This window comes from Gallus gallus, chromosome 2 (genome assembly GCF_016699485.2).
Source record: "Gallus gallus isolate bGalGal1 chromosome 2, bGalGal1.mat.broiler.GRCg7b, whole genome shotgun sequence".
Classification (NCBI taxonomy): Eukaryota; Metazoa; Chordata; class Aves; order Galliformes; family Phasianidae; genus Gallus; species Gallus gallus.
Window position 1 is genome coordinate 90229538 of NC_052533.1, and position 14681 is coordinate 90244218.

A 14681-nucleotide genomic window follows, 5' to 3' on the forward strand; every position below is an offset into this window, starting at 1 on the left:
CATTTATTTAGTTTTGTTCTTCTAGAACATCAGATCTTAATTACCTCATTTTCTAAATGAATGAACAAATGGATTGTATAATTGATTCAAAGCCAGGAAAATACAGCTCAGATTGTGATTTTTTTTAATGCTAATAAACATGCTTTTTTATCAGCCCTTCCAGCTCTAATACTTTTAACATATATAAATAAACAAGTAAATGTTATGCAGGGAAAAGAGAAACCACAAGTATTTATAATTAATAAGGGTAGTAATCTTATTATTTCTGTGCAGTTTGCCTTCAATGGACAAAAAGGGTAAAGATTGTGAAAACAGGGTAGAAACAAACCCATATCAGATCATCACAGCATCAGAGGCCAAAAAGCAATGCTTAGAGAATGTTCTGAATTACAGAATATCAAACACCGGGATGTGTTAAGTGTAAGCAGAAGTTGCCCCAAAAGATATTTTTCACAGCAAAAGAACACTATTATCTATATAGAAAAGTAAGCTACTTCTGTGCTATTGCTTATACCATAGAATGAAACGTCACAAATGTAAACCAATTTTGAAAGCATCATTAGTTAGGTAGTAATTTAGAACAAAACCTAATGCTGCAACTCATGTATTAGATTCTCTCTTCCAACTACCAAGACTGTAGGAAATAAAAAGATTCTACAGACTAAATCTTGAAGCTGAACTACTCTTAGTGAAATGACAAACTAGGACAAGTATGAAGAAAAGCCATGAAAAGCTTTATGGTCATTAGAGGGCCACTAACTGCTGTTTTCAAACAAAATGTTAGAAGCATTGTTATGGAAAAGTAGTATTCTTGCTACATTTGATAAGAGTACACACACACAGAAAAGGCCTCAAGAAACTAAGGGGAAAAAAAAGAGATGCCACTTTCATGCCTTCCATACAAAAATGGACATAACTATCAAATGTAAAAAGAAACGACAACTTAAAAAAATATGTATACTTTAATCAGTAACTAATTTTTACTAACAAGGAAGGAAAAAAGCTATTTTCCCATAACCCATTTTATTTTACAGTATTTTAATGATTACTGTCATTTTCCATATCTTTTTTGTTGCTGTTTCCAGAAATTAAAAAAACAAATTCCCAAAGTGCTTAGGAAGCAAAGTTCTGAATTTGGAGTTATTTTGGGACAAACTGAAGAAAGAAATACTACTTCTGAAAGTAGTTCAGGGATATATACAAACCAAATGTATAACAGGAATACGTACGCATCATTACGTTGCTCAGCACCTAAGCTGAAGGTCAACGTCCACTCAAAATCTGAAAGGATCTGACAATTCTGAAAATGTGGATGACAATTGCCACCACCACACTGTTTTCATAGAAGAATTTTAAAAAGTCTGAGGAGACAGAAGTACAGCTCAGAGCCTTTAATTTCTGCTCTTATTTTCCATCACTCCCTATCATTTCCCTGAAACTTTTGCCTAACCTTTTTTTTTTTGCTAAACAAAGAACAGAAAACAACTTAGGCTCTATATTTTAAAGGGAGTCTCTTATGACAGTCTTCTAAACTTGGAAAGGCCTTTTACGTTTGTTGTAAGTAATCATTTGCAAAGTTCACTTCTTCTTGGCTTCGCAACATCACCCAACCTTTTCTCTTTTACACTAATAGAATTTACTGAAAATATAGAATATTCTGTAAATCAGTTTATGAGCAGAGAGGAGAACCAGAAATCAAACTGTATAATGGTTCATAGAAAATACACTATCTTGGTTTGTACTGAGAACTCAAAGTCTTCGTTTTCCAAACTGACAGGTCATTCAAATTCTAACATTACAAATGCATCTACATGCACTTGTTGATCCCTGTGGAGATCAGTGACCAGCAATCAAATGTTCTGCAAGTTTGCTTCTTAGGCAACTTTTGGAACCAACAGAACAGTATTCCCTGGAATCCATGTGTAAACAGTTACTCGAAGAGCAGGAGTACCAAGTCCTAGGACCACAAATCAACTTCTTAAGAAAGCAGAACAGCAGTCTGGTGGCAAGGGCATATTCATACGGGCTACAGAATAACAGTATTTGAAATTCCTGTAGTATTTCAAAAACACTCCCCCCATTACCACTAATTTAATTACTAACATTCAACCATACTTCCAGGGAGATTTCATAGGAAGAAAGGGTGACATAATCTATATAAAAACGTTTGGTGATAGATAATGTTCAACAATCCAAAGACATGTCCTGATAAAAAGATCTATTTGGTTGTTGTGACCTCATTAAAATGAGAATACCTGAATATGTAAGATTAGAAAGAACACTGCAGTGCTTTTACTGTCTTCAAAACTACCTAAAATGAATACCAGATGAATACAGAAGCACACTCAAAATATATGCACTTCTTAACAAGTCTGAACATGTCAAAAAGAAACTATCTCAACAAACCAGAAATCCTGTAGAAGTACTGCAAACAAACCTGAAAGAAAGAACAAGTTCTGACAGGTCTACACAGACCTACACATCAGCCATCTGTATGAAATGCACGTATTCCCCTTCTCTTTAAAATAAAGAAACAATAAAAATAAAATAATAAAACCTACTGAAGATTTTCTAGGAACTCTGATGTTGTTTTATTAATAAACACTGAGCCAAAATATTTTAACAATACAGCCTAAAAATGCCAAGAAAATTAAAAAAAATGTCTTGAGCTTGAATGTTCTGTCTAGCTGATAGGAAAAAGAAAGTAGGAGCATGAAGCACAGATGCAGACATAGGGAGAGGGTCGACCAATTTAACGCATGCATCCGCGCAAATGCTTACCTACCTGAAATTCAAAAATTTTGTAGGGCTCCAGGATCTTCAAGGAAACTTCAAAGAGTTGAGAATCTGTGGATGAGATTCCAAGTAGAACAGGAAACATCTTATACAAATGAGCTTTAGAAAAAAAACAAACGTTTTGATTCTTCTGTACCAATTTTATAATGTGCTGATGATCAGCCTATATTTCTGATCAAAGAATTGTTCTGTAGGAACACCTTCCTTCCCTGAAAAAAGCATTAAACATTCAACACTTACTTAAAGGAGATAAACACACTAGAAATTGAAGTCTAACTAAAATAACAAAACAAGGTTTAAATAATGTTTTTTTTAATTCAAAAAAGCTGTACAAATTCAAAAGAAAAAAACCACCACCACACTGAAAGTAGCACTGAGGGTGAAAGTGTCCACATTCTGTAGTCTCTTATTGCTCATTGGGATAACTGTAAAAGGTAACTAATGATGATCTATAGGGTTTTAATAGGATCTGTTTCAGTGCTGCTTAATAAAGGCAGAGGATAATCTATTTTCTCAGTTACACACAAAGTAGCACAACCTAGAGAATTAAAATCTTCAACAAATTACCCTATTTCATCGCAGTTCCATGCAACTTAGCAATAGATTATATCTTTATAAAAGGCTCTATACAATTAAAGAAGGAATGAAATGAATAATAGAGAAGCTTACTCAGCAGGGATATCAATTGTTGATTACCAGTTACGTAAAATGTTTGCTAGAGTCAGAAACAAATAAAACTCCATGAACTTAACACACTACACCCCCTCCAAACCAAAAAAACTAGTATCTTCATGTAAGCACCAACTCAAGAGAGCCAACAACAAAAAGCAAAGACACAGTAATTTTTTCATTCTCTACAAACTACATAAGCACTCCTTATGCACATTTCTGAGTATTTTATAGCTAAAACAAAGAAGTTTCCAAGTGTTTACGATCTCTTTATTTGTCATGCATGCAGCTTTATAAAAATACAAAGGAAATTGCTGTCATTAGGCGAAACTGATTTTTTACGTGATTATATATTTTACACTTTTCCTATAACGAATCTCAGCAGCTACTCAGTCAAATCTTAGACTGTTTCTGATCATCTCAGGTTCTGAACAAGTACAGCTATAGCTTTCACAGTAATTACAAACAGAATCAGGAAAGGAATATAAAACGTCTGACTATAAGCTTCATAATTTTATGACTAAATATCAGCTCATAAAAGGAAAAGTTAATTATATTTAAGTATTCAAAATATTCTACCACGTATAGCTTCAAAATAGTAATTTAAGAAAATGTTTCTGCACATCTTCTTATATTGCAGTTAATTCAATTGTGGATGCTCAGTTTCAAAATGCCTTATGATAGCTATGCTGCAAAGCCCAATTTATAAAGATTATTTTCAAAAGCTTCATAAAATTCTTACTTACTACTAACCTTGTGATAAGCCCTGTTGATCAAATGACTGCTGTGTTATAGATTGTTGCTCAAATTGAGTGATGTTCTCCTGTAAAGCATGCTGGGATGTCACAAATCTATCTGAAATGGGGGAGAGAAAGGAATTGGAGGGAAAACAAAAATAGAAAAAAAAATAAACATGTAATTAATAGGATAATTCAGCTGTTCCTAAGAAGTTATATTTTATAGTAAGCTGAATTTTTCCTTTACTAAAACTAAAAAAAATTAGCTAAATACGCATTTCAACCTTTGATCATTGCAGGCTGTAGTAATTACTAACCAATTACGCAATGAAAAACACCAAATAAAAATCTGAGATATGTACAAATTTTGTGCCAATATTTTTTTTCTATGTATTCAGTACTTTTATTTGATACAGATAAATAGTGCAAAGTTTAATATGTAGTACCTTTTTAAACAGCATACCTGAACTGTATAATATATCAAGTAGTGAGCTTTTACTCCCTTTACTACTCTGGTTATTTTCATATACTCACCCTCATCTTGCTCTAAAGGTTGATCAGTCAATTGTTGTTCAAGTGCTGTTTCTTCTGTGCCTCCTACTGGCTGCTGGTCTAACTCTAAAATTGCTTGTTGATCTGTTGCAACAGCTTCTGACTGCTGCAGCTCATCACTTTCAATCTCAACTTGCATCTGTGCAGAAACGTGAATGCTCTGTTGATCTACTGTAGAATCATCTATTGAAGTAGACTGTTGATGTTGCTGAAGTTGCTGTGCAAGTTCATATCTGCAACGAAAGGCAAGAAAGTCTTTTTATGGCTTAGACACTATTTGTCCAAATTTTTATAGTACACAATAATCTACTTCAAAGTTAGTTGAGTATTTGCTACCTGTAAGTATGCTTTTTGATTATTAGCATTTACTGAGTAAAGTTGTCTTTCAAAGTATTTTTAAGGAAGGACTGCCAAAATATGTTGAAGGATACATACAAAAATTGTAAACGTACCTATGAGTCTTCATATGTTTTTTACAGTTTAATGAGGTTTTGAATGTTTTTTGACAATACGGACACATATACGGCCGAAGGTCATTATGGATCCCCATGTGCCGCCTGAGGCTACCACCGGTAGTGAAGGCCCCGTTGCATATAAGACACTTGAAAGCTTTCAGTCCAGTATGTGTTCTAATATGTGCTTTCAGAACTCCCGCTGACACAAAACCTCTTCCACACTGAGAGCACTTAAAGGGTTTTTCACCAGTATGTGACCTTTTTAAGAGAAAGTAAAAGTTAATTTGCTTGATTCTAAGAGCTATTAAGATAATAAATTTAAAAGAAGTAAAATAAAGACACTAAGGCAACTGCTGCATGGATAGAAGCAGTCTCAGTTAAAAAAGTCTGGATATTAAAGCTTTAATAGTTCATATATGTCCTGCATACCATCAATGGCAGAGCTACAAGTAGGACTTTCTCGTCAGACTTGCCTGAATTAAAAAAAAAATTGGGTTGAAATGAATATACCCTTTGGATTAAGATATTATCATTCACATGTCATTTGATCATTTCAGCTAAAACCGTGTCCACAGAAGTTCAAAATAAAACATTCAGTCCTTAAACCATAGTAATCTTCTCCCGCCCCCCCCCATCGTATTTTCTTCTTCAGTTATTCATAGATTACAGAAGAGGAAGCAGTGCTTGACTAAATGGTAAAGGCCATGGACTATAAAACTTTGTCATGGCTTGGAGCAATCTGATCTAACTTTGAAGCTATCCATTCTTTTTAACACAGAGTTGGATTAGTTACCACCACTCGTTCCCCTTCAACAGAAATTCTTCCATGACTTTGTGATTTTATGGTTGTAACACCCACTCTATGAACTTATACAGAACTCCAAGCAACAAAATGACCCCAAAAAAGTATGCTCAATTGTACTGTAAACTTAAATTTTTAGATTTAATACATTTTAAAAATGGACATAGAATGAAAAGCTGATTTCCTTCCCAAATAACAGCAGTTACATACAAAGCAGATTATTTGGAGTATGCTATTAAGAACTATTACAAGAATTTGCGTGTAATGCCTGCAATTTTCTATAAATTGTTCAGTAAAAAAGGACTTCAAGTGTTAACGAGCTGCACAGCAAACACAACTATGTGTGCTGCCAGGATTACATGCAGAAACAAGTTATTCCAAAAATCTCCTTCAACACTACCAGAAAAATCACTTATCACTGGTTCACTCCTTAAAAGACAATAAAAACAAAAACAGCCTCTTCAGGCTTCTCTTCTTCAGAACACACTGTAAACTTCATGCTTTTCATTAAGAATTAGTTTGTACATTTCCCTTCTCCTTTGTATTTGTTTTACCTGATATGTTGTTTAAGATGACAAGATTTTTTATAGGCTCGATGGCAATAAAAACATTTATACGGTCTGTCTGCATCATTCACAAAATTACTGTTAAAATAATTTTGGAAGAACTGGCTATTCCTTGGAATTGGTTGGATAAGACCTGCACATAAAAACACACACACAGAAGGGAACAAATAATTGTTAAAGGTATTTGCAGTTATCTAAAAAGGTAGTATTTGAAAAATAACAAACACTGGCTAGACTTTTGGTATGCTAGTATGTAGTAGAAATAGCACATGTTCATCACCTATTTAAAAGGCCTGCATGCATCTATTTAGCATTATACATACTGTATCATGTGTGCTGTCTTAGTGATAATTTGTATCTATAGGTCAACCTCATTATATTGAGCCTCAGGGATATCCAACACATTGACTTTCAAGAAAGTCAACAGTTAAGAATTCACTGCCCAACAGATGTTTCACATTTAGTCAAGTACCAAATATGTACCTTGTCAAATACTTTATAAGCATTTGGTCTACTACAGTTTGCCATGACAAATATTTAACTTGTTGTGTGTGTACTCCGAAGTCGCTTAAAAGTGTAGTGTATATCTGGAAAACCAGTTAAGAGTTTTTGCTACTAAACATCCAACCACTGATACAAGAGTATTCTGTCCCAGACATAGACAACAGAAGGCCATCATTCCAAATGCTGTGACAAAACATGGCCGAAAGTCCAGTGGGTTTCTGCTGACTTTCTTTCAAATATAATTGAAAAGATAAAGAGAGGAAATGAGAGATGACAACATCAAAAACAGGATGATTAGTTCTCTTGGGTCCTATCACTGCAACCAGAGAGCAGAGATCAGTGCCTGCCACTGTGCTTCCATAGTGAGGAAGCTGTAGTCTGACATAAGACCTTCCCCCTCTGCATCCTCTTCTCTAGGCTGAACCAACTATGTGACCTCAGCTACTTCTCATACCTCCAGCTCTCCAGACACTTCACCATCATCGTAACCCTTTCTTGGACACTCTCTGATAGTTTTATGGCCCTTTTTATTTTGTGGTACCCAAACTTGCACTCAGTGCTCAAGGTGAGACTGCACTAAGGCAGAGCAGGACAATCTCTTCCTTCATCTGGCTGGCAGTGCTAGGCCTGATGCACCCCAGGGTATGGCTGGCCCTTTTGAACGCCAGTGCACAAGGCTGGCTCATATTCAACTTGCCATCAACCAGAACTCCCAGATTCCTTTCCACAGCGATGACCTCCAATCTTGTCTCTCAACCTGTACTTACAAGCAGGATTACTCCATCCCAGGTGGGATGGATGGATGGATGCCCAGAATCTGGCATTTGCTCATTAAATTTCGTAAAGTTGATACGTGCCTTACCTGGCCCGGCTCTAATTTATAAAGGTTTCTCTGTAAGGCCTCTCTACCTTAAGGAGGCATCAGCTCCTTCTAATTTAATATCATCTGCAAACTTACTTGGGGTACCTTTGACTCCATTTGACTCCTGTGTTCAAATCATTAGTGAAAACACTAAGGAGAACTGGCCCTAAAGTGGAATCCCAGGAAATCCCACTAATGACTGGCCACCAGCTTGCCTTAACACCATTTACTATAATCTTTCTAACACAACCAATTGTTTACCCAATGTATTATGTACCTGTAGACAATGCATGAGTTTTGCCTGCATGGATTTTCCTCCTAAAACACCTAACCGCATCTCTGTAGTTCTCCCACATACCCGATCTTGCTTCCAGCATCCATACACTGTCCTTTCACATCTGAGCTCTAGAAGAACCCTGCTCAGTCAAGCCACATTTAGTTTACTTCTAGTACTTTGAAACTGTCTGTCTCCTACACTGTAAAGAGATGGCTCTTACATTGCAAGAATTACTGTATGCAAGCAAAAGGATTTTTACAGAGAGGTAAAGATTTTAGGATAAATGTATTATATGATATTCTACCATATAAAGAAAACTACAGAATACACTAAGCAGGGGTTAAAATACTGATGAGTCAAAAACCAATGAAGGATAAAGATCCTGCTCACTACATTGACCTCTACTAGGTAACATGATATATTATCTAGATTGAGATGCGAGACATCTTGTTCCAAAAAGTGGTTTTATGTAATGTAACAATTACACTACAACAGAATTAAAATAACTATATTGATTATCTATAGCATGTTCAAGAATTATTCTGCCCTTTATTGAAATATTACCACTCATTCAGCTGAGGTCATAATTATACTAAATGTACTAAAATCATGTAACGCTGACTCATTTAATTTACATAATTAGAATATTAGAATAAATGTGAGGAGTTCAAGAAAAATCTAGGACATTAATTGTACATCACCTTTTCTATACCAAAGATCTATAAACAGTTAAAGTACTCTAACTTATGTAATGTAAACATTAATATATTTTTTATTGGTAAAGCTTATACAATTCCTGCATAAATAAGAAAGACTTTGTAATACTGAAAGGACAGAGAGTTCTTACGTCAGTAAACTATGAAATATAGCATTTAGTTGAAGCCTAATTTCTGATTGCTTACTTCGATGTACATCCTTCTCACTAAGGCCTAATTGTGTTTGCTTTATTAAACTCTGACCCCCTGTTTTCCAGTGAAACCCAAATTTCATGTTTACAAGCAAGCACAGGTTTACCAACTCTTTACCTAAATCAGTGATGAGTATGGGCTCTTGCAAAGGGATATCTGGTACAGGAACACTCGTCTTTCCTACTCGAACTTTCGCAGGTTTACGTTGATGTCGCATCTTTCTTAGTTCACTATGTTTAAAATGTGAAGCGATGTGAGTTTTCCTGTGGCCAGATGTTCTAAACTTCTTGTCACAGTGAGGACAAGCAAAAGGCCTAACACCTACAAGAGATTTAAAAAAAAAATTAGTTTTAAATTTTAGTTCTACCTTCCTAGAAATGCAGTTTGGGAATACAGATTCTCTTTTTTCTATTTTCTGTTTTGGTTTCCATCTGGGAGTTCGTTGTTAAATATGTTTTCAGAGAAGATCAATAAAATGTAATCAACAGTAAATATAAAACTGCCAAGCTACTAACTAGTTCTAGCACTTCAAGCAAGCTTATTATCAGGGAAAAAGAAGTGACAGCAGTTTTCAAAGGTAGCCAGAAGCTATCAAAGAACTGCTTTGGTCAAATATCCTTCCAAAAACAATCTGCTGAAAACTGTGAGAAAAAACAATCAGTAAACAAAGGCAAATGAAACATTATAGGACAAAACACATGAATAGTGATGCAATAGTTTAAAGAAGTTCTGTATTCTGACAACGCCAACAGTATTAGATAGCAGTCAAATAAGCATGTCAACAACAATCTTTTAAAGTAAGACTTTTTCACTACAAAATCCAATAGCATTTGGAACAGAATATTCAGATTTGGGCACTTGCTCTACTGGAGAACTTAAGATACAGAGACAGGCAAAGCTGGTGCATTCAACTTCTGCCCAAGAAGAAATCTTGAATTTACAAGACTAGAAAACATGACTGAGTATACCACAAATAAAATCATAAATAGAAAAAAAAATGCACAAGAATGTACTGCTCTTCATAATACAATAATTAAGAACTTTCAAATGAAACTACCGGGTAGAATATTTAAAGCAACAGAAAGTCAGCGTAGAGGGCAAGATTAACCTTTAACCCGACGCAGAGCAAACCTAACTTGATTGACAGAGAAAAAGCAGCAAATGCCCATCTCTGAGAGATAACCATATAATTATATGGTAATGTTCCACAAGCACTGAACTACCTATTTTTCAATCCAAACAGTGCTTTGAATGATTGAATGAGTCTGATTTCTTAAACATTTACTTTAACATAACAAACAAAAGACAAGTTTACAAGCTTAAAATTAAAAAAACAAATGTCCTGCTGATGGATTCAACTTCAATATTTCATGGGTTAAAGGCATCAGACTACGAACACAGTGATCACCAAATGTACATAACCAATGAATGAATGACACAGGAAAAGTCATGCTACAAACTCTGAACTCAGCAAGAAACTGCATTTTGCAGAACACTGATATAAATACGAAACTCTTTCATTCCTGTTTACATGAATATCACATCGTGATAGCTGGTTGAAAGCTTGAGTACAAACATGAATAAAAAACAAAAAATGGAAAATGACAGGACAGTTCATCAGGACTGGAAAATCCATTTAATCTATGCAGAAGATAGAAGCTACCCACAGAAGAGATCTTGAAGCTATCATATATGATATAAAAAATAAAGACCATATCAGCACCCAAGTTTTAGGGTATGCAATGCAAGGTTTTTGAAGTATTTAAGTCGGTGAAACTACCACATATCTTATAGCAGAAGATAAAATAGAAAGTAAAAAAACATCATGAGTGATATAGTGACTTTATTGAAGACTATAGATAAATGAACATGCAGAGTAAGATAACAGACTAAGCAAAATAAGAATCTGAATTCTATAAGTTGATTATATATTCCACAGAATCTAATATACTCACAATATCAACATTAAAAGAAGAGCTGAATCATCAGAAAACTAAACACTAGAAAGCTAGAGAAAAAAATTCAAGTTCATCATAAGACACTAGAAGTGATATGGCAGATATCAATGATACAATAGACACATTTGTAATTAAGCAATTAAAACTGTGTATTTTCTTTTGAGGTCTCACTCGTTACAGAAAACACAAATGCAGCTTTGAGACCTTACCTGTATGTAGACGTATATGAACTTTTAAACTCCCTGAAGTGGAAAAGCATTTCATACAAAATTGGCACTTGAAAGCTTTAATGCCAGTATGTGTTTTTATGTGTGCTGTGAGAGTACTCTTAACAGCAAATGCACGAAAACACTGGGGACACTTGAATGGCTTCTCGTGGGTATGAATGCGAATGTGACGCACTAAATCACTTGGTTTTTTAAATTCTTTAGAGCAGTATGGACAAACATGCCACCTTATTCCATTTTCTTCACGTATAGAACCTGGAAAAAAAAAAAATCAAAACACTTGTGATTGAAGGATTTTAACTGTTTTTTGTTTCTAAATTCCACCGTACTGTCACTATTGTACTGAGTAATCAGCAAGAACATGAAAACATTTTGCAGATGCTACTAAAAGAACCATTCTGTAGGACAATTAACTTCTTCGTCAGATATGTTCAACAGCAATGAGCTGGAATGAGAGAATCAAAATCCAAAAAATCCTGTTGAAATTTAAACATTTTTATGCTACTGAAAAAGAAGGGCAAAAGAAGAAAAACAGAGCTAAAAAATGTAACTTTTCAGAATAGGAAGAAGCAGTTCACAGGCCACTTTGAATGTAAGCACAGTGCAATACAATATACCAGTTAACTTAGAAACATCACATCTTACACAAATTTATCTAGCAGTGAATATAACTCCAGAATCATAGCCACACCTACCAACTATTAGCAAATAATTTAACACTCACTGGATAGGATATTTTATATGGATCTTCTCAGTATTCAGCAAAGCTGTGAATCCCTCACAGTTCTCATCTATCAGTACAATGTTCTACTTTTATCTCTATTACTAATTCAGTTTAGGATGTGTATTTACTAATACTGAAAGCAGAATTTGGATGACAAAGGTAGAGCTTACAGGAGTTTGGCAGGTAGGGTAGGATTTCACTTCAGCCCAGCAGAGCATGTACAGCTTTGGACAACATAAATTTACTACTAAATCACTACTTTCAGGTTACATACTTTCATTATAATTTTTTATTATTTAAAGGAACCAAATTCTGTAAAGACTTGTTCTGAATGCAATTTAAGGCTATTTTTCACAAAAGTTGTTTCATGATCCAAGAATCCCAAGCTGTGTTACAAAGCAACAACATACCTCTGCTGCTGACAAATGACAAAAAAAATGACAATGGAAGCTTCTGAATACTATCAGGTCTTTGTTTTCTTTTAAATTCAAATACACTGTTTAATATACGAGATATTCACTCGTTTAAACCAGTTTATAGGCACTCCCCATGAACTATGTCACCACAATGATTTTTTAAGTAAAAAATAAAGACTTGTGTTTGACTGTACAGCATAGACTTATTATTTTTGTTTGCAGTTAGATATTTGTTATCATTACACACAGAATAAAACAGTTGTTATAGGCAGTGGGAAAATGTAATGCTGATTTTTAGCAGTTATGCAGGACAAGCTGCGTTTTCTACTTTGGATCAACTTCTGCATCCCTTGCAAAATAAAAATGCATCAGGAATGTATTTATGAAATTACTAGGGACACAGCCAAATGATTGGCCATTACACAGCCATCTCCAACAGGCCAGCCACTGAAGTATGACTGCCATACTTGGAACAAAGAACTTCTAGCAATCTTAAGCTCCAAACAACCATAACATTAAAACTGCAATGAAGTACACGGTGAGATTATACAGACTTGTACATACAAAATAAAGCGTGGAGGCAGGATATTAACCTGCATCTACAATGACATAATCACATGAGTACTATGATCCCAAACGTAGTTTTCAACAGAAGTACTATCCACAATGCCAATCTTTACTCTTCCTTATACAGGCTGTATCAGTGGCGATTATCTGTATGAGGCAGCAGCACTGTACTTCTACCTACGTGGGGCCTCCCTTCCAAAGACAAAAAGAGCAGCTTGCAACAACTGTCTCCCAATTATCCTCAAAGAACGATGGGGAAAAAGATATAGAAGATTTGTATTTTATAGTTTTATGACTTTTATTTTCTGTCCTATTCCAAGAACTTTCAGAAGATTTAATAGTGTAACTTCACTTCTTGCTACTCTGTCAGCTAATGAAATTCATAAATGACGTTAATCACAACTTACACAAACACTGTATTTTAGATAAAAGTAGATGATCCACAATATGTTTTGAGAAATCCCTTTATGAAGTCACCAACATCCCCAGAAATACTGCAGTCCTTACTGCACAAAAAGTAGCAAACAGTAGCAACATTACCAGGTAAAAATGGCGATTTTTTCTTAATAACCTTTTTTTCTTTTTTATCCAGTTTATCTGTACTCTCTTGTTCCTTATCTTGTTCTGCATTATTAGAGTCAGCCTGATGATTCGAGAGAGCCTGGACATCTGTGTTCTGATCCTGGGTCCCAGGAGTCTTAGCTTGGCTGCAGTCAGTAGAATGTGCGGAGACAGGAATTGAAGACAATCCACTGTTCTCTAGAGCTTGCTAGATGAGGGAAAATAAAATCCTCAGACTAGGAAAGAAGCATTCTCCATTTGCACCAACTTTTCTCAAATGACTATTTAGAAGATACAATGCAAATATAATTAAAGGACTCACTTTTCAAAAATGTGCCAGCAGTCTCTATAGAGTCAAGCATTTGCCAGGAATATATAGCTATGGTCTTATAACCACTATGTAATATAATAGTTTCCCATTAACATTCAAATTTGAAGCCCATCAGCTTAGAGAGTAGCCATTATTGGTATAATGAAAAATGGAAGACGGCTATAGTGAAAAAGAAATCAGCTAGGGAGTCTCCATCCCTAGAGGTGTTCAAGAAACATTTAGATGTTGTACTAAGAGACAATGTTTAGTGGGAAATACTGGTGACGGGTGGACTGGATGATCTTAGAGGACTTTTCCAACCTTGGTGACTCCATGATGCTATGCATCAAAAAAAGGTCTGGAAAAGCTCAAAAGCCTCTGTCAACAAATCATGGATAACTACCTTACTGAGGCAAGAGCAAAGCACCCACTTTATGTACATCAGAAAGAATGGAGAGAGGACACCTTCCTGGATGCTACTGTGTTTGAGAAGATCCTGGATCAGAGACCTCACGAATTCATTTCAACAGGATGGCACAAATATTTAGTCACTTGGAACAAACCAATTTCTTTTTATTTTGTACAATATGTTTAGCATACTAAACGTTCATACTTCAAACATTACTTTTTCCTCCTCTTTTCAATATAGCTATCAATACTACAGTTATAATTTTGTACGGTAATTTGTTGCACCTACACACATTTTTCCACACATTAGATACTTGGTACAGATAACACAGTAAACCTGAACAGAGCAACATAAAACATTCAGGTCTTCCAAAAGAGAAAT

The 14681-nt window shown here is 35.0% G+C and overlaps 1 protein-coding gene across 9 annotated transcripts in view; it reads right to left on the bottom strand.

Annotated features, from left to right (window-relative positions):
- The window catches only part of ZNF236 (zinc finger protein 236), an 81382-nt gene that overhangs the window by 28064 nt on the left and 38637 nt on the right, over positions 1 to 14681 (bottom strand). For all 9 annotated transcript variants that reach the window (XR_005857958.2, XM_040696565.1, XM_040696566.2 and 6 more), the window contains 7 exons: positions 13561 to 13789; positions 11296 to 11568; positions 9246 to 9449; positions 6566 to 6710; positions 5207 to 5467; positions 4737 to 4987; positions 4219 to 4320 (listed from right to left, as the gene is read on the bottom strand). Coding sequence is in view for 8 of the 9 variants with exons in the window: in XM_040696565.1 (XP_040552499.1) it covers positions 4219 to 4320; positions 4737 to 4987; positions 5207 to 5467; positions 6566 to 6710; positions 9246 to 9449; positions 11296 to 11568; positions 13561 to 13789 (1465 nt within the window). In the remaining variant the exon portion in view is untranslated. The remainder of the gene's footprint in view (positions 1 to 4218; positions 4321 to 4736; positions 4988 to 5206; positions 5468 to 6565; positions 6711 to 9245; positions 9450 to 11295; positions 11569 to 13560; positions 13790 to 14681) is intronic.